This window comes from Melanerpes formicivorus, unplaced genomic scaffold (assembly GCF_026170545.1).
Source record: "Melanerpes formicivorus ecotype bairdi unplaced genomic scaffold, bMelFor1.0.p_v2 SCAF_10, whole genome shotgun sequence".
Lineage (NCBI taxonomy): Eukaryota > Metazoa > Chordata > Aves > Piciformes > Picidae > Melanerpes > Melanerpes formicivorus.
In genome coordinates, this window is record NW_027142362.1 from 9140176 (window position 1) to 9154170 (window position 13995).

The window sequence follows — 13995 nt, forward strand, 5'->3', positions numbered from 1 at the left end:
CACCATAGGGCCCTTTTGCACACCTGTGCACCCATACGAGAAGATAGACCGTTAGAGGTCATGAGATTGGGTGATACTGAACAAGAAGAGGAATGAAGACATGAAATGCATTCTGCTAGGAAAGGAGTGGTTAAAGCTTTTGAGCAGAGCTGAAAGGAAGGTTTGGAAGCTGTTAGATGAGACAGAACAGCAGCGGAGATTTGAGATCCTAGGGCACAGGGCTTCAGGGGGAACTGCAGGGCTTTACAGGCTTTGTCAGTACAAACCCTCCCAGGGACAGCAGCTCGTGAGGCCTCTCACAGTGACATGTCCTAACTGTCACTTAGCACATCTAACAGTCAGTCTGTGAGGTTGGCTGCTGGCCAGACTGTCACCAGCATCATGCCTGTGAGGGACCTGAGCAGAAGGTTAATGCAGGGTCATGTCCTGTGTATATCTAAGGTGAAGTATCAGCTTTAGGAACAGGAAAAGTTAAACACATTATTACTGTCTTTAGTTAAGGCTTTTAGGAGTTAACCAGTCTCTTGATAAAAATAACTGTGTGGAGATAATTTTTAAGACACTTAGGGACACCTTTTACTGCTCTGGAACAAAAACTATTTGCTATTGAATAGACTCTGCTGTGTGTCATAAAGTTAATGTATTCTCTACAGTAAGTTAGAGCAATAACCTACCTACTCTGAGGCACAAGCCACTGCACACAGCTCAAACCAGCCTTTCTCAGGTAGGTTACATACACACTGTTCCTGTGTAACACAGTTATTGTAATTATGGCATATTTAGGAATAATTAAAGCAACTTTGACTTTTTCTCTAACAGGAGAAACAGGGAACAGTTTTTATCTTGTATGAAGACCAGAAGCGATACAGACTGGGAATGATGTAAGCCAACCCTGTCAGTGACACAGGCTGGTAACAGCTGGGGGAGTAGTGACACCCTGTCAGGCTGTGCTGCTGTTCAGTGAGACCTGGCCAGGCTGGAAACAGCTGGGGGAGTGGAACCTTATGAAGTTCAACAAGTGCCCTAGTGAGATCACATTTAAAGTACTGTGTTTAATCCTGGGTCCCCAGGACTGGAGTGAGTCCAGCAGAGGCTACAAAGATGTTGAGGGGCTTCGGGTATCTCTGTGAGGAGGAAATGCTGAGAGACCTGGGGCTGTGTAGCCTGGAGATGAAAAGCCTAAAACAAGATCTTGTCAATGCTCAGCAAGAGCTGAATGGTGGGGGGCAAGAGGCTGGGGCCAGACTCTTTTCAGTGGTGCCCAGTGACAGGACAAGGGGCAAAGGACACAAAGTGGAACTCAGAAGGTTCCATCTGAATATGAAGAAAAGGTCCTTTGGTGTAAGGGTGCTGGAGCCCTGGAGCAGGCTCCCTAGAGAGGTTGTGAAGTCTTCTCTGGAGAGCTTCCAAACCCACCTGACCATTGCAATCCCGGGCAAGCTGTCCTGGGTAACTAGCCAGGAGGTTGGGCTGGATGATCCACAGGGATCCCTTCCCATCCCCACCATGCTGAGGTTCTGTGAGAACACACCTGATCTTCTTTCTTCACAAAGTGAGCACTGGCAGTCAGGCAGCAACAACTCTGGTAGTTTGGTAATTTTTCAGACATATGAAAGCATCATCTGCACCAAATGGAGAGAACTGATGTAAAGTTTATTGTCAAAACAACATGTAATGGGTGAGGGGCTGAGACAGCCTATTCTCAGTCTGTTCTGCACTCCTGTGATGCTGGAGCATGGCCTGGATAAGGAAACAGCTTCCCTGAGTGCTGGATGGGACTGGGCAAGTATTGTGGAGGGCAGGACAATTGAAAACCATCTGACAAACTGAAGAAACTATCTGAAAAACAGAATGCCATCCAGTTGGAACCAGGAGCAAGAAATTGCAGAGATAGCAGTAATGAAGGTGAGGAACAAGTAGCTCTGCAGAAGAGGGTCTGAGAGGTACGGTGGCTTACAGCCTGCAAGTCACAATGCCATTATCTTATGGAAGGAGGTAAACAATGTTAACCTGGAAACACCAGAAGTAATCCTTCCATTCTGGACAGAGACATGAGTAGAAAATGTTGAGAGTCCCAGGAAGCATGACTCAAAAGGCCAGGCTAAAGAGGACAGAGAGGAGGAGGCAGGAGTGAGGTCTGTTAAAATGATCTTCAAACACATAAAAAGCCTCTGTGGGAAGGAAAGATCTGATTTCCAGGTCTTTGGTAGTAGGGCAAGAAGACCTGAACTTCACTTGCAGTCAGGGAGATTCATGCTCAGCAAAAGAAATATTTCTGGTAGTAAGGGAAGTGAAGAACTAATTAGATTGTTCAGTGCAGTTGTCATTGACAGCCTCTAGTAACAGATGAGACAAACCTCTGTCAGGATGATGTAAGGAGCATTGATCCTGCCTGAGCACAGGGAACAACCTAAATGAATCCTAAAGATTGTTTCTAGGGTGTGATTCTTTCAGCCTGTCCAAGCTCCCTGTGGATGAGGCTGTTGGTAAGGTACAAGTGAGTCAGATTTGTTCCCAGCTTGGGTGTTCCTTTAGGGTACTGCACCCACCTGTAGTCACAGTGTGGGCAGCTCACAGGATGGAGCTGTCAGATAAAACTGAAAGAAAATCAGCACACAGAACCTGTAAAATATCTACAGGAGCCACTCCCAAAGTGGTTTGGGTAGCTGAAAGTGTTCCATAAGCTGCTGAACTCTCCTGACAGCCCCCTGATACTCAAAGGTGAAGCACTTTGCTTCCCTGTTCCCAGCTCTGGAATCCTCCTCCCCGCCTGACCTTCCTTTAGCACTGCCTCTGGCATGTCTGCACCTCTCCAGGAGTTGATGCAGCACAAAAACTCAGCAGAAAGCTCTCTGTTACTGGACTGGTTTTCTGTGAGGCTCAGGTAGAATCAGTCCATAGAGGGTACATAGTGAGCAGGAGAGCTGTGCGAGATAGATGGGGAGGAGCTGAGGAGAGGAGCAGAACCTGCCCTCTTCAGGGCATGTGGACTGTTGGGTCAGCTTCTCCCTGTGATAGCCACACCTTGGAAAATGGTTTATGATAGGGGTACTGCATCCTGACTACATTCTTGCTAAGTCCTTTGGAACAATAGATGCTGGAGGAGTGGAAGCTCGGGGGATGCATTCTGCTCTCTACAACTCCCTGCAAGGAGACTGGAGCCAGGTGGGGATTGGTCTCTTCTCCCAGGGAAAAAGTGATAGGACAAGAGGAAAATGCCTCAAGATGTAGTAGGGAAGGTTTAGGATGAACATTAGGAAACGTCTCTTCATGGAAAGAGCTGTCAAGGCCTGGCTCAGGGAAGTGGTGGAGTCCACATCCCTGAAGGGTTTTCAGAGCAGCAGAGATGTCGTGCTGAGGGACATGGTTTAGTGATGGACTTGGCAGTGTTAGGTTAAGGGTTAGACCTGATGATTTCCAAGGCCATTTCCAACTGGCAGGGAACTTGGAGCAGATGATCTCTGAGGTCCCTTCCAACCTAAGCCATTCTGTGATTCTATGATATGTATAGAGAGTCTGCATGTGCCACTGGGAAACCAAAGCCTCAGAAGCTCCAGCAACCTACCAAACGCTGCAATGTCTGCTTCTCAGATGTCTTGCACAAGCTGTGGGCAGAACCAGCAGTTCTGAACTGATGCAGGTCTTCAGAGTGCTCTGCTCTCAGTCCTGACTCAACAGTAGCCTTTTACTTGGAGCAGCTGAACCCTTACCGCTTCCTTCTGCCAAGTTGATTAATAAAAATTATTTATTGCACAAATCCTTTTTGTTGACAAGTTAAAATGGAGCCTCATCTTTCATATCTCCCTGAAGATTGCCACCTTGTGAGATTGAAAGCACTCATTAAATTCCATCAGCAGACAGGCACAAATGAGAGGGTGATTGTTTTTAAGCATGTGAAGGGAATCATCGGTAAACTCATTTGTTTGGATATCATTAACAGAACAATCGGAGAGGATCTCCAGGGGGTCCTCCTGACCTTTGCTCGCAATCTCTTCATCATCCATCAAGAAATATCACCACCTAATATGCAAGGCGAGACCAATTTTAAGGTGAGGTGTTAATTAACTAACGATCCTGGTTAATTTCTGTACAAGGGCTGAAAATACCTCATGCTGTATCATAAACAAGTGCTAAACCATTCCTTTTTTATTGGGAGCAGCCTGCATTTTGCAGTGTCTAGGTCAATATGGTAAGTCTCCCAATGAGCCTGTTAGTTAAATTTGAGTTGGAAACTTTTTGCTTTGAAAAGAGAAATAGTTGAGCCTGAAGCGATTTGTCATGCCATGCTCCTGACTGTCCTCTCCAGGAGCAAAGGAGCTGCCTCAGTCAGTTCTAGCAGAGATTCACAGCATGGTTTGGGTTGGAAGGCACCTTAAAGATCATCCAGTTCCACATCCCCAGCCATGGGCAAGGACACCTTCCACTACACCAGGAGGCCCTGTCCAGCCTGGCCTTGAACCCCTCTACGGTGGGGCCAGCTGTCACAATTGTCTGTTTTAAAGGGACACCATTGAAATAACAATCTGAATTTAGGAACAAACTTCTTAATTTCTAATAGCTCCTTGAATTTCTTCTAAGCAGGCAGCCACATAATCCATTAGTTCACATCTTTCATCCTGCCATCCACTTTACAAGTCAATTTTGCTCCCAATTTTCTCCACTCGCCCATCCCTGAGGGCCAGAGGATGCTCTGGGGTGGTGCAGGTGGAGGCAGGACAAAGCACTAGGGCTCCTCAGGCTGGGAATGTTCCCTCAGGAGCACCCACCTTTACTTAGAAGCTCCTTTGTGATGACCTTGCTGGCAAAAGGAGCCAGGAAAGCAATAATGAATCCAACCCTGTGCCCTGCAAGAAGCGCTCATTACAATGCTGCTTTCTGATTCCAGAGAATAGCTGAACTTTCCAGAGGGAGTTCTGCTGCTGAAATGTGTCACCTTTAACTTCAGAAAGTTTCTGAGATCCTCTCTTTCATCCTTTTGTGCAAAGGTGAAGGGGAGCACTGTTACAGATTTATATCTTAAATCACAGAATGTCATTTAGATCAGATGCTTTCCAGTGTGCCTGCATTCTCCTCTGGCAAGCAGAGTGTGAGGAGATGGCTTTTGGACCCAAGTACATTTTAATATGTTCACTTTTGGGGCCCTCACTCCAAGAGGACATTGGGATGCTCAAGTGTGTCCAAAGAAGGGCAAGGAAGTTGGTGAAGGGTCTGGAGAACAGGTCTGGTGAGGAGCAGCTGAGAGAATTGGGGTTGTTGAGCCTGGAAATAAAGGAGGCTGAGGGGAGACCTTCTGGCTCTTTACACCTCCCTGAAAGGAGGGTGGAGCCAGGTGGGAGTTGATCTGTTCTTCCAAAGAACAAGCAACATGGCCTCAAGCTGCACCAGGGGAGATTTAGGTTGGACAGGAGGAACAATTTCTTCCCCAAAAGGGTTGTCAATGCCTGGCCCAGGCTGCCCAGGGCAGTGATGGATTCCCCATCCCTGGAGAGATTTGAAGGACATTTATGTGTGGTGCTGAGGGCCATGGTTTAGTGGTGATGTTAATGGTTGGACTTGATGATCTTAAAGGTCGCTTCCAGCCTAAACAACTCTGTGATTCTGTTAGAGAAGAAACAAAAAACTCCAAACCCTACTTTTCAGTATGAGGGAGTAAAAAGCAATCACTGAAGAAAAAATCTCCAAAGGAACTTCCTAGTGAGTTAACAATGATTTACACAGATGAAAGAACACCTGCTGGCTAATTACAATTACAGATTGCACGGAGGTGTACTTTGTATTTACCTGAGGTTTGTACCTATTTCCTAATAGTTCCCCCACCTGCCCCCAAAGTAATAGTAACTTTAATGGGTGCAGCATGTCCTGTGTCACACCAGTTACCTATCCCAGGCAGGCACAAGCAGCTGTGCAGGCTGCCTGCTGCACTTCATTGTAATGCCCATTAAATAACTCATGTTCCTCGACTCTGTTGCAGATGGCAGTGCAAGGTATCGCAGCCATTCTAGGGACTACAGCAGGAAACACACTGGAGTGGGAAGAGGAGCAACCTTCAACAGCAGATGCTCTGGAAGAATAGTTAAAGGGAAATGTTTATGTGCCTTGTTTTATGCTTCTGGAAAGGCTTCTCAGCTGTAAGAGCAGGTTTGGTTTTCCCTCTGCGTCAGCAGCTGAAGTGACAGGAACTGAGGCAGCGTATTTCATAGAATCACAGAATGGGTTGGGTTGGAAAAGACCTTAAAGATCATCTAGTTCCAAACCCTCTGCTATAATCAAGGACACCTTCCACTGGCCCCATCCAACCTGGCCCTGAACACCTCCAGGGAGGGGGCATTCATGACTTCCTTGAGCAAACTGTTCCAGTGTCTCACCACCCTCACTGTGAAGAATTTCTTCCTAATATCCAGTCTATGTCTCTACTCCTCCAGCTTCAATCCATTGCCCCTCATCTTATCATTATAAACCCTTGTAAAAAGTCCCTCATCAGCTTTCCTCTAGGCCCCTTTTGGGTACTGGAAGGCTGCTCTGAGGTCTCCTTGGAGCCTTCTCCAGGCTGAACACCCTGAACTCTTGCAGCCTATTCCCATAGGGGAGGTGCTCTAGTCCTCTGATCATCTTCGAGGCCTCCTCTGGACCTACTCCAGCAGTCTGATGTCCCTCTTGTGCTGGGGGCACCAGAACTGGATGCAGTGCTCCAGGTGAGGTCTCACCAGAGCAGAGCAAAGTCACCTCCCTGCCCTGCTGGCCGCACTTCTTTTGATACAGCCCAGCACACAGTTGCTTTCTGGGCTGCAAGTGACCATTGCCAGTTCATGTTGAGTTTTTCATCAACTGACACCCCCAAGTCCTTCTCCTCAGCACTGCTTTCAAGGCACTCCTTGCTCAGCCTGTATTCATGCTTGGGATTGCCCTGACCCTGGTGTAGGATTTGGCACTTGGCTTCCTTTCTGCAGTTTCCATGTGTGTTTAGAATTAATCTCTCTTCTTGCTCAGAAATCAACTGCTGAAAAGCAGATGATCATGATAAATGCCCCTGATGTTCATACTGTTGTTTCTGAAGTACTGTATCTGGTTTCAGAATCTTGTCCATAAATCAGGCCAGGAGATCATCCCCTACTGTAAAGAGGAGGGATTGAAAAGCCATGTAGATGTAGTGCTGAGGGACATGGCAGCAAACTTGGTACTGTTTGGTTAATGGTTGGATTTGATGATCTTAAAGCTCTTTTCCAGCCTAAATGATTCTATGATTTGAAGTATCTTTGAGATTCCTTCCCAAAAAGCTCAGGCAAAACCAGTTTTTAAGACAAATAACAAATGTCACCACGCAGTTGCAGAAGATCATTGCCCAGGTTTCCTCATGGCTGAGTCTTTGATCCGTTCTCTTCATGTGTTATCATTTGTGTCAGCCTTTTTCTCCTCTGCTTTGGTGACAGGAGTAATTAACTGCAGATGAGAACGTTTGCATAAATGCTGATCCCTGCTTCAAATAAAAACCCCCAAGAATATGTTTGTTTCACTCTTGTTGGGTTGGTTTTGTTCCTTTCTGACATGTAAAGTCAACATGGGCTTGGGCTTAAGATACACCAGAGCCAGACAGATTTTTTTCTAAGGGGAAATTCAGCCCAGGAATGAGATTCCTGGAAGTCTTTACTCTTTATGTTAGAAATGAAAGGAGGTATTTTTGGCTGTGGTCAGTACAACAATGATCTCTTACTTGTCAGGAAATTATATGCCAGAGAGCAACTTGCTTATTAGTTCTTCCTACAAGCTAAATTTGTTCTCTGTGCTACTTGGAGGTTAATTTTCCTCGCTGCATATGTAATGAACTCTCTCCTACTTTAATGCTCTTTGTAGAGTTCTCACCTAGCTTCCTTCCCAAGCTGTACAACATCCCTGCTTGGTCAGTAGAAGCAGAATCCTGGGGGTAAAGGAGGCACAGGAATGCACAGCAGCACCAAGCTAGTTTCTTAAGGGTTAAGGAAAACGAAGCCTCAATCCAAGCCAGAACAACATAAGGCCTGAGAGGCTCATTAGTTCACTGGCACTTAATAGACTGCAGAGTCCTAGGAGTAAAGGAAACCTGCACTTCCTTATGTCTTTGTTCTGTTCTAACAAAAGAAAACTATACCTGTTTTTGCAGGAAACAAGTGACCTGGAGGGTCCCATGGTGAGAGAGATTTCTCAGCATGTGCAAAATGTGAAATGTATTTTGAGGGGGGGGGGGAAAAGGTTTTTAATGACTATTAACACTTCTGAGCATTGGGCTGATGGAAGGATTGAAATGGCTTTGGAGTCTCACATTCGACTCCCATGCTGCTGGGGCCAAAAATGTCATATTTTTTCTTTTAGCAATACAGCAGATGAAAAAATTTGAAGTTATTTAAAAATAAAAGGTCAGAGATACAGTCATGATTATCCTGGAATGTTTATTCCCACTCACCAAAGGCGTAAGAGAGATCTTGGACTGCAGCTTGAATTGCAGAACATGATCAAGAGAACAGAGCGAGCAGAGACAAAAGGCAGGCCAGATGTGGCTGCTCATCAGAAATCACCAGAGAATTCTGAGGCTAAAAACAGCAGAAGCCCAAGCTGGTTCCCCAGCTGCAAGGTATGGAAGGACAAGAGAGGCAGTTGGAGTTTGGCAACATCAGTGGTGGAGGACGCAGACAATTAAAGGTTTTATTTTTCTGATGGGCCAGAGCTGCAAACAAGGATGTGTGCTCTGCTGACAGCACGTCATGGGGTTGGTTTTTGTGATGACATACCGTCTGTAGCACAAATTCTACCCATTTCAGGTCATTCTCCTGAGAGAACATTACCTGGAGTTCATACTGGAAACTGGATCTCCTGGTTTGGATAGTTCAGTTTAATGCCCTACTGGAAAAAAAAGGCATTTAGCCTGTTTCCCCCTTTAGAATGACAACTCTTGAGCACAGAGCAAAGAGCAGTTCCTCACTACAACCACTTCTAGATCTCTTCTGAAATATTTACCCTACCCATTTTCCAAGAGATGTCCAATACCTCATTCTGATAGGTCAGGAGGGTTTACCCCCTTCTATTGAGGCTAAGGCAACAAATCCCTGGAATTTGAAGGCTGTCCTGATCCTGAACATTTCACAGTGATTACCTGGCATCACTTCCCATTTAACAGATCAGCTATCAAAAGATCTGAGGTACTGTTTCATTTCAGACTACAGATTTTCTTACGGCAAGCAGGCATTAAATATTAGGAACAGATTGTGCCTTGTCCACTTTATAAGAGGTAATTTTGACCATGAAATCTAACAGCTGAATGTAACTCTTAAGGTGTAGTACATAAATTGAGCCCTTCACTACAGTGAGCCACAGCATCAGCTTCCACCTTGTTCTCTATCCTCATTGTTGCCACTAATAAAGAAAGATATTAAAGCTAACTATATGCTCTATTAATTATAGGAAGGTGAACTGGAGTCAGAGTTGTTGCTGATGATTAATAATTACTGGTTCTACACACATGTAGTACATTGCAGTAAATAAACAGGGTGCATCATTGGGGTAGTAATTGATTAATTAGCACATTCATCCTACATAGCTCAATGGCTGAAGATTGCTGAGCTTGGGATATTGGTTGCAATTATTAGAAAGAAAAATCTGTTCCCATTTCTCTGTTTAGAGTCATGGAATGGTTTGGATTAGAAGAGACCTTTAAATATCATCTAGTCCAAGATTACTAAGCCTTTTTGGCTCAAATAAAACACCCACTGGTTCAAAACTTCAGCTTTTATTTACATATCATGGAATAGGGGCTATGATTTTTAAGTATTTCTCTTCAACGGAGTCTAAGACTTTCAAAGAGCTATCTTTAACTTGATGTCAACTGTCACATTTCACCAAGTAAAATCAAAGCAGTTCAATGTATTCTCCCTGAGGGTGCGTTAACCTGGGTTGATGCTGCAGCAACACCGGGGCCGCTCCCGCCAGCGCACAAGCTGCAAGCAAAGGCATTTCTAGTTATGTAATTGCACAGATTTTCTGTATATTCTGGCATTCGTGTGGACGCCTGGCTCCTCTCGCCCTCTGTCTGGCAGGATAACTCACTGCCCGGGCCGCCTCTGCCCGCTCCCACCTCAGCTCAGTGCGGAGCTCCGGAGCGGCTTTGGTGCCTCTCCCCCTGCCGTGACCCTCCCGTCAGGAAGCCGCACGCCCCGCACTGCCCCGCTCTCCCGCACACCCGCAGCCTCGGGCCAGCCCCGCCGCTTTCAGGGCCAAACGCGGCTGCGGATCCCCACGCACCAGCTGCCGCGCCGGGGTGACCCTGCCGCCGCCCGTTCCCGCCCTCCGGCGAGGCGCAGGCGCAGGCGCGGCGGCGGCGCAGGCGCGGCGACCGCAGCCGTGGGAGCGGGGGACCGAGGCGGGGGGTCCCCGCGGTATGTGGGCGCTGAAGCGGCTGCACGAAGCGGTTGTGGGGCTGCTGCTGTGGCGGGGAACGGCGGAGTCCCGTCCCGCCGCCTCGGAGGTGCTGAGTCAGCACCTGCGGCAGCGCCGTTTGCCCCACTGGACCTCGTACTGCGTCAAGTACAGCGCTGTGCGCAACGACCAGTTCGGCCTCTCCCACTTCAACTGGAAGGTGAACGGCGCCAACTACCACATCCTGCGCACCGGCTGCTTCCCCTTCATCAAGTACCACTGCTCCCGCGCCGCCCCGCAGGACCTGGCGCTGCAGAACGCCGCCTTCACCGCCCTCAAGGTTCTCAACGCCGGTGAGTCGTGGCCCGGCCCGGCTCCGAGGCCTCCCGTCAGCTTCCCTCCCCCGGGTGTGAGTCAGGCGGAAAGGTGCTAGCCCACAGCTGCTGCAGCCGGAGGGTGGAGGAGGGAGGCGCTGGAGGCGGGCGGGCCGGGCTCCGGAGGGACGGCCCCGGGAAGGGGGGACACGGGGGCGGTGAGGCTAAAGCGGCGGGAGCCAGCCCTTTGGCTGCGGCCCACAGCGCTACGCTCCCGACTCAGCCCTCTCCTCTCCTTCCTCCCGAAGCGGGGGAACCCGCCTGCAGCGCCTCCTCCTCTCCCCCTCTTCTCGGGTCTGACCGGGCGGCGTGAGGAAACGAATCACAACATACTCTCGCCTACTGTAGGAGTGTGGAGCTCTGCTCTGACTAAATCGATACTCTAGGGGCTTACTCCGTGGAGTAAATCGATACTCTTCGGGGTTTTACCGAGTTGGTGTTTCTCTGTCCTGTTGCGAGAGAGAAAAATTAACTCTCCTTCAAGCAAACGCGCCAGCGGTTGTTATTTACATGGCTCACACCAGTTGGTATGGATTGTTTTCCATACAAAAGTCTGTGCTCTGTTACCGGAGATGAAACTCTTTCCTCTAAGCAAATACACGAGTGCTAGAGGAAGCACAACAGTTTGTTTATCTCAGACAGTGCCTGGGCTAATTTGTTGCCTCTTTCATACAGGCAGTGTCTAATGTAGTGGAGGGCTGGGGCCAGGCTTGATCCAAAAGTGCTGCTGTAGTATAAATTATAATACAAATAAAACTGCGCCGTCAGTACCTTATTAATCGAAAAAATGGACATTGAATAATAATATGTTTCAATAATTAACTAAGTTTAGTATATGGATACAACGTTGATGTAAATGGTGACAGTCACATAATCAGTTTCATCCGTTTCTTCTTTCCGTCTTTCATTTGAAAAGTAAACCTCCTTGGCTTTGCACTTCTTCAGCAACATTTTACAGAACAAATCTGCTGCTCCTCGGTTATTTTTGAGCTTTCCAACTGATACAGTGACAAAATGTCATCACAGAGATTTCTTAGTAATAACTTGAAACCTGGTTTTATCTTTTGCTTCACATAGTCACACCTTGCATCTTCCCTGCTTTTCTTGCAGCTACTCTGCCTGTTTCTTATTTAAACTGTTAGCAAGCATACCAGAGAAGAGAGATGGCTCTGCCTAGAGAATCTATCTTAAGCACTTTGGGTAACTTTAGAGCGTGTTCAATTTGGCGGGTTTGTACCTTACTGAATTCTTTAGTTTTCCCTAAGCACAATATTCTCACCTAGAATAGCTGGGTAGCTCGGCTGTTGTATACAAATATTACAATATACACTTGCGTATATGCATCTCCCTGCTCGCTGCAGTTTTGTTGGAGTGGTTAGTCTGGACCGCTGATCGGGTTTTCCCCAAGAGCGGCTTCACGATGATCTATGAAATCGCTGCCTGTTTTCCCTCCCACCTCTCCTCTGATACAAACTCTGAACTGATAACTAAGTGGATGCCTGGGGAGTTTGTGTTTCAGCATTTATATCTATATATGTTGGGGTTTTTTCCCCTCTAATTGGCAGAAATCAGGCTGCATACACAACCCTATCTGGCTTCTTTCACACCACTGTTCTCTGTTTTCTTTCTCTGTGAATTCCTGCATATTGTTGCTTTGCTTAAGCTGCTTTCTGATCCCTGGTGTGCTTGGTAAACAGGAAGGGTGCTAGATGCTGATAGCTGCTTGCAAGCATTTCAGTAAAGGCAAAACACTAAGGTGGCAGGTTTTGCTGGAATGCTTTAGCTCTGATTTAATTTTTGTGTCATTGTTTTCACTGTCAGTAGGTGGATTTCATTTTCCTGGCTTGCTGTCACTGTATGTAACGTGTTTTTGTCTTTCTTTAGGCATCCCAACTTTGCTATATGGAATAGGCTCCTGGTTCTTTGTCAGTGTCACAGAGACTGTTCACACGAGCCATGGCCCAGTTACTATTTATTTTCTAAATAAAGAAGATGAAGGTGCCATGTACTGAAATCCTGCCCTCAAGTTACCCGTCTTTCGGTGGGTTTCTGTGTTGCAGCTGCTGCAAGTGTCTGCTCCCTCTACCTCAAAACAACTGAAGGCAACTTTGTTGTAGCGGTGCCTTGTGTTCTCTTAACGTGCTGTCTTCAGGAAGCTTGATGGACTTTGTGGGCAGAAGAGATTTATTTTTGCAGAGGTCAGTAAACTTGAGAAAAATAGAAGCTGTGGGAGAAGAATTAATATTCCAGAGGGTGTTCAGAATTTATGGCAGTCAGTGACTGGCAGTGCTGAACAAACTTGTGACCGTTTAGAGATACATTTGCCAACTTAAAGAGCTGAATTGTGGCATGGGGCAGGGGAGCTGTGAATACACTGGGCATTTTCAGAGTGTCTCTGGGAAGATGTAGCTGCTTAGGTTTAGACTGATGAGATGTTTCACAATGCACTGATTGTAGGTGGAGTGTGTTTGAATGAATCCGTGGCGCTGCCTAGTCAAAATTACCTTGAGGACTGTGGAAAATGACCACCTCAGAAGTTAAAATGGCTGTATCACATTTCTCCTAATAATATTTAAATAAAAGATCTAAAATACATTTTATGCTTCTACCTTCTGTAATTCTTGACCTCCAGATGCCTGCATTATTGCTACTACTATTGCTACTATTATTTATGATGACTCTCGGTTGCTTCACAGGTAAGTAAGAAAACCTAAGTAATAAAGATTCCATCCCCTCTGTTAGCTTACAAATTGCTGATATTTGCAATTAATACAGGAGAAGGAGAATAATGCCTTCTTTTTATTCTTTTTTTTTTCCCTTGGATTCAGAATAACTGCTCTCCACAGCTGTAACTGAGCACAGCTCTACCAGACAGATAGAATGATGGAATGGCTTAAATTCACTTGGAAACCTGGGCAGAAAAAAAGGCATTTAGAGAATTGTTTGAGTAGTGGAAATGGGGAATGATTTGATAGTTGGTTCAAACAACTAAAAACACCTGTCCAGGATGTATCACTGGTGCTTAGTTTTAGTGCCAGCAAATTACCCTGTTGGTTCCAAATCCCACCTCTGGTAAGGGAAGTTGATTACCTCAGTTTTCAGTAGTAGGAAGATGGATGTAAAATGGCTAGGAAGTGGTGTTGGAGGGTAATCATGATTCCCTAAATAACTGATTATCAAGCTATGACTACAGCATAGTTTAATTTAAATACTTTTTTGCTTAATTCCACATAATGGAACT

At 46.4% G+C, this 13995-nt stretch overlaps 2 protein-coding genes across 2 annotated transcripts in view; both read left to right on the forward strand.

Annotated features, from left to right (window-relative positions):
* IQCH (IQ motif containing H) overlaps positions 1 to 8733 on the forward strand; it is an 83144-nt gene extending 74411 nt beyond the window's left edge. The window contains exons 19-21 of the mRNA XM_068143543.1: positions 820 to 881; positions 3941 to 4049; positions 5972 to 8733. Of these exons, the coding sequence (XP_067999644.1) occupies positions 820 to 881; positions 3941 to 4049; positions 5972 to 6073 (273 nt within the window). The 3' untranslated portion in view covers positions 6074 to 8733. The remainder of the gene's footprint in view (positions 1 to 819; positions 882 to 3940; positions 4050 to 5971) is intronic.
* Positions 8734 to 10350: 1617 nt separating this feature from the next.
* CUNH15orf61 (chromosome unknown C15orf61 homolog) lies at positions 10351 to 13349 on the forward strand. Its single transcript, XM_068143546.1, has 2 exons — positions 10351 to 10733; positions 12639 to 13349. Exons 1-2 carry the CDS (start codon positions 10403 to 10405, stop codon positions 12764 to 12766), a joined length of 459 nt encoding a protein of 152 aa, XP_067999647.1. The 5' UTR covers positions 10351 to 10402; the 3' UTR covers positions 12767 to 13349.
* Positions 13350 to 13995: the final 646 nt, after the last annotated feature.

Coding starts and splice junctions, on each gene's coding strand:
- CUNH15orf61 (XM_068143546.1), top strand. CDS start 10,403: ATGTGGGCGCTGAAGCGGCTGCACGAAGCGGTTGTGGGGCTGCTGCTG. Junction 10,734..12,638: donor CCTCAAGGTTCTCAACGCCG/GTGAGTCGTGGC, acceptor GTCTTTCTTTAG/GCATCCCAACTTTGCTATAT.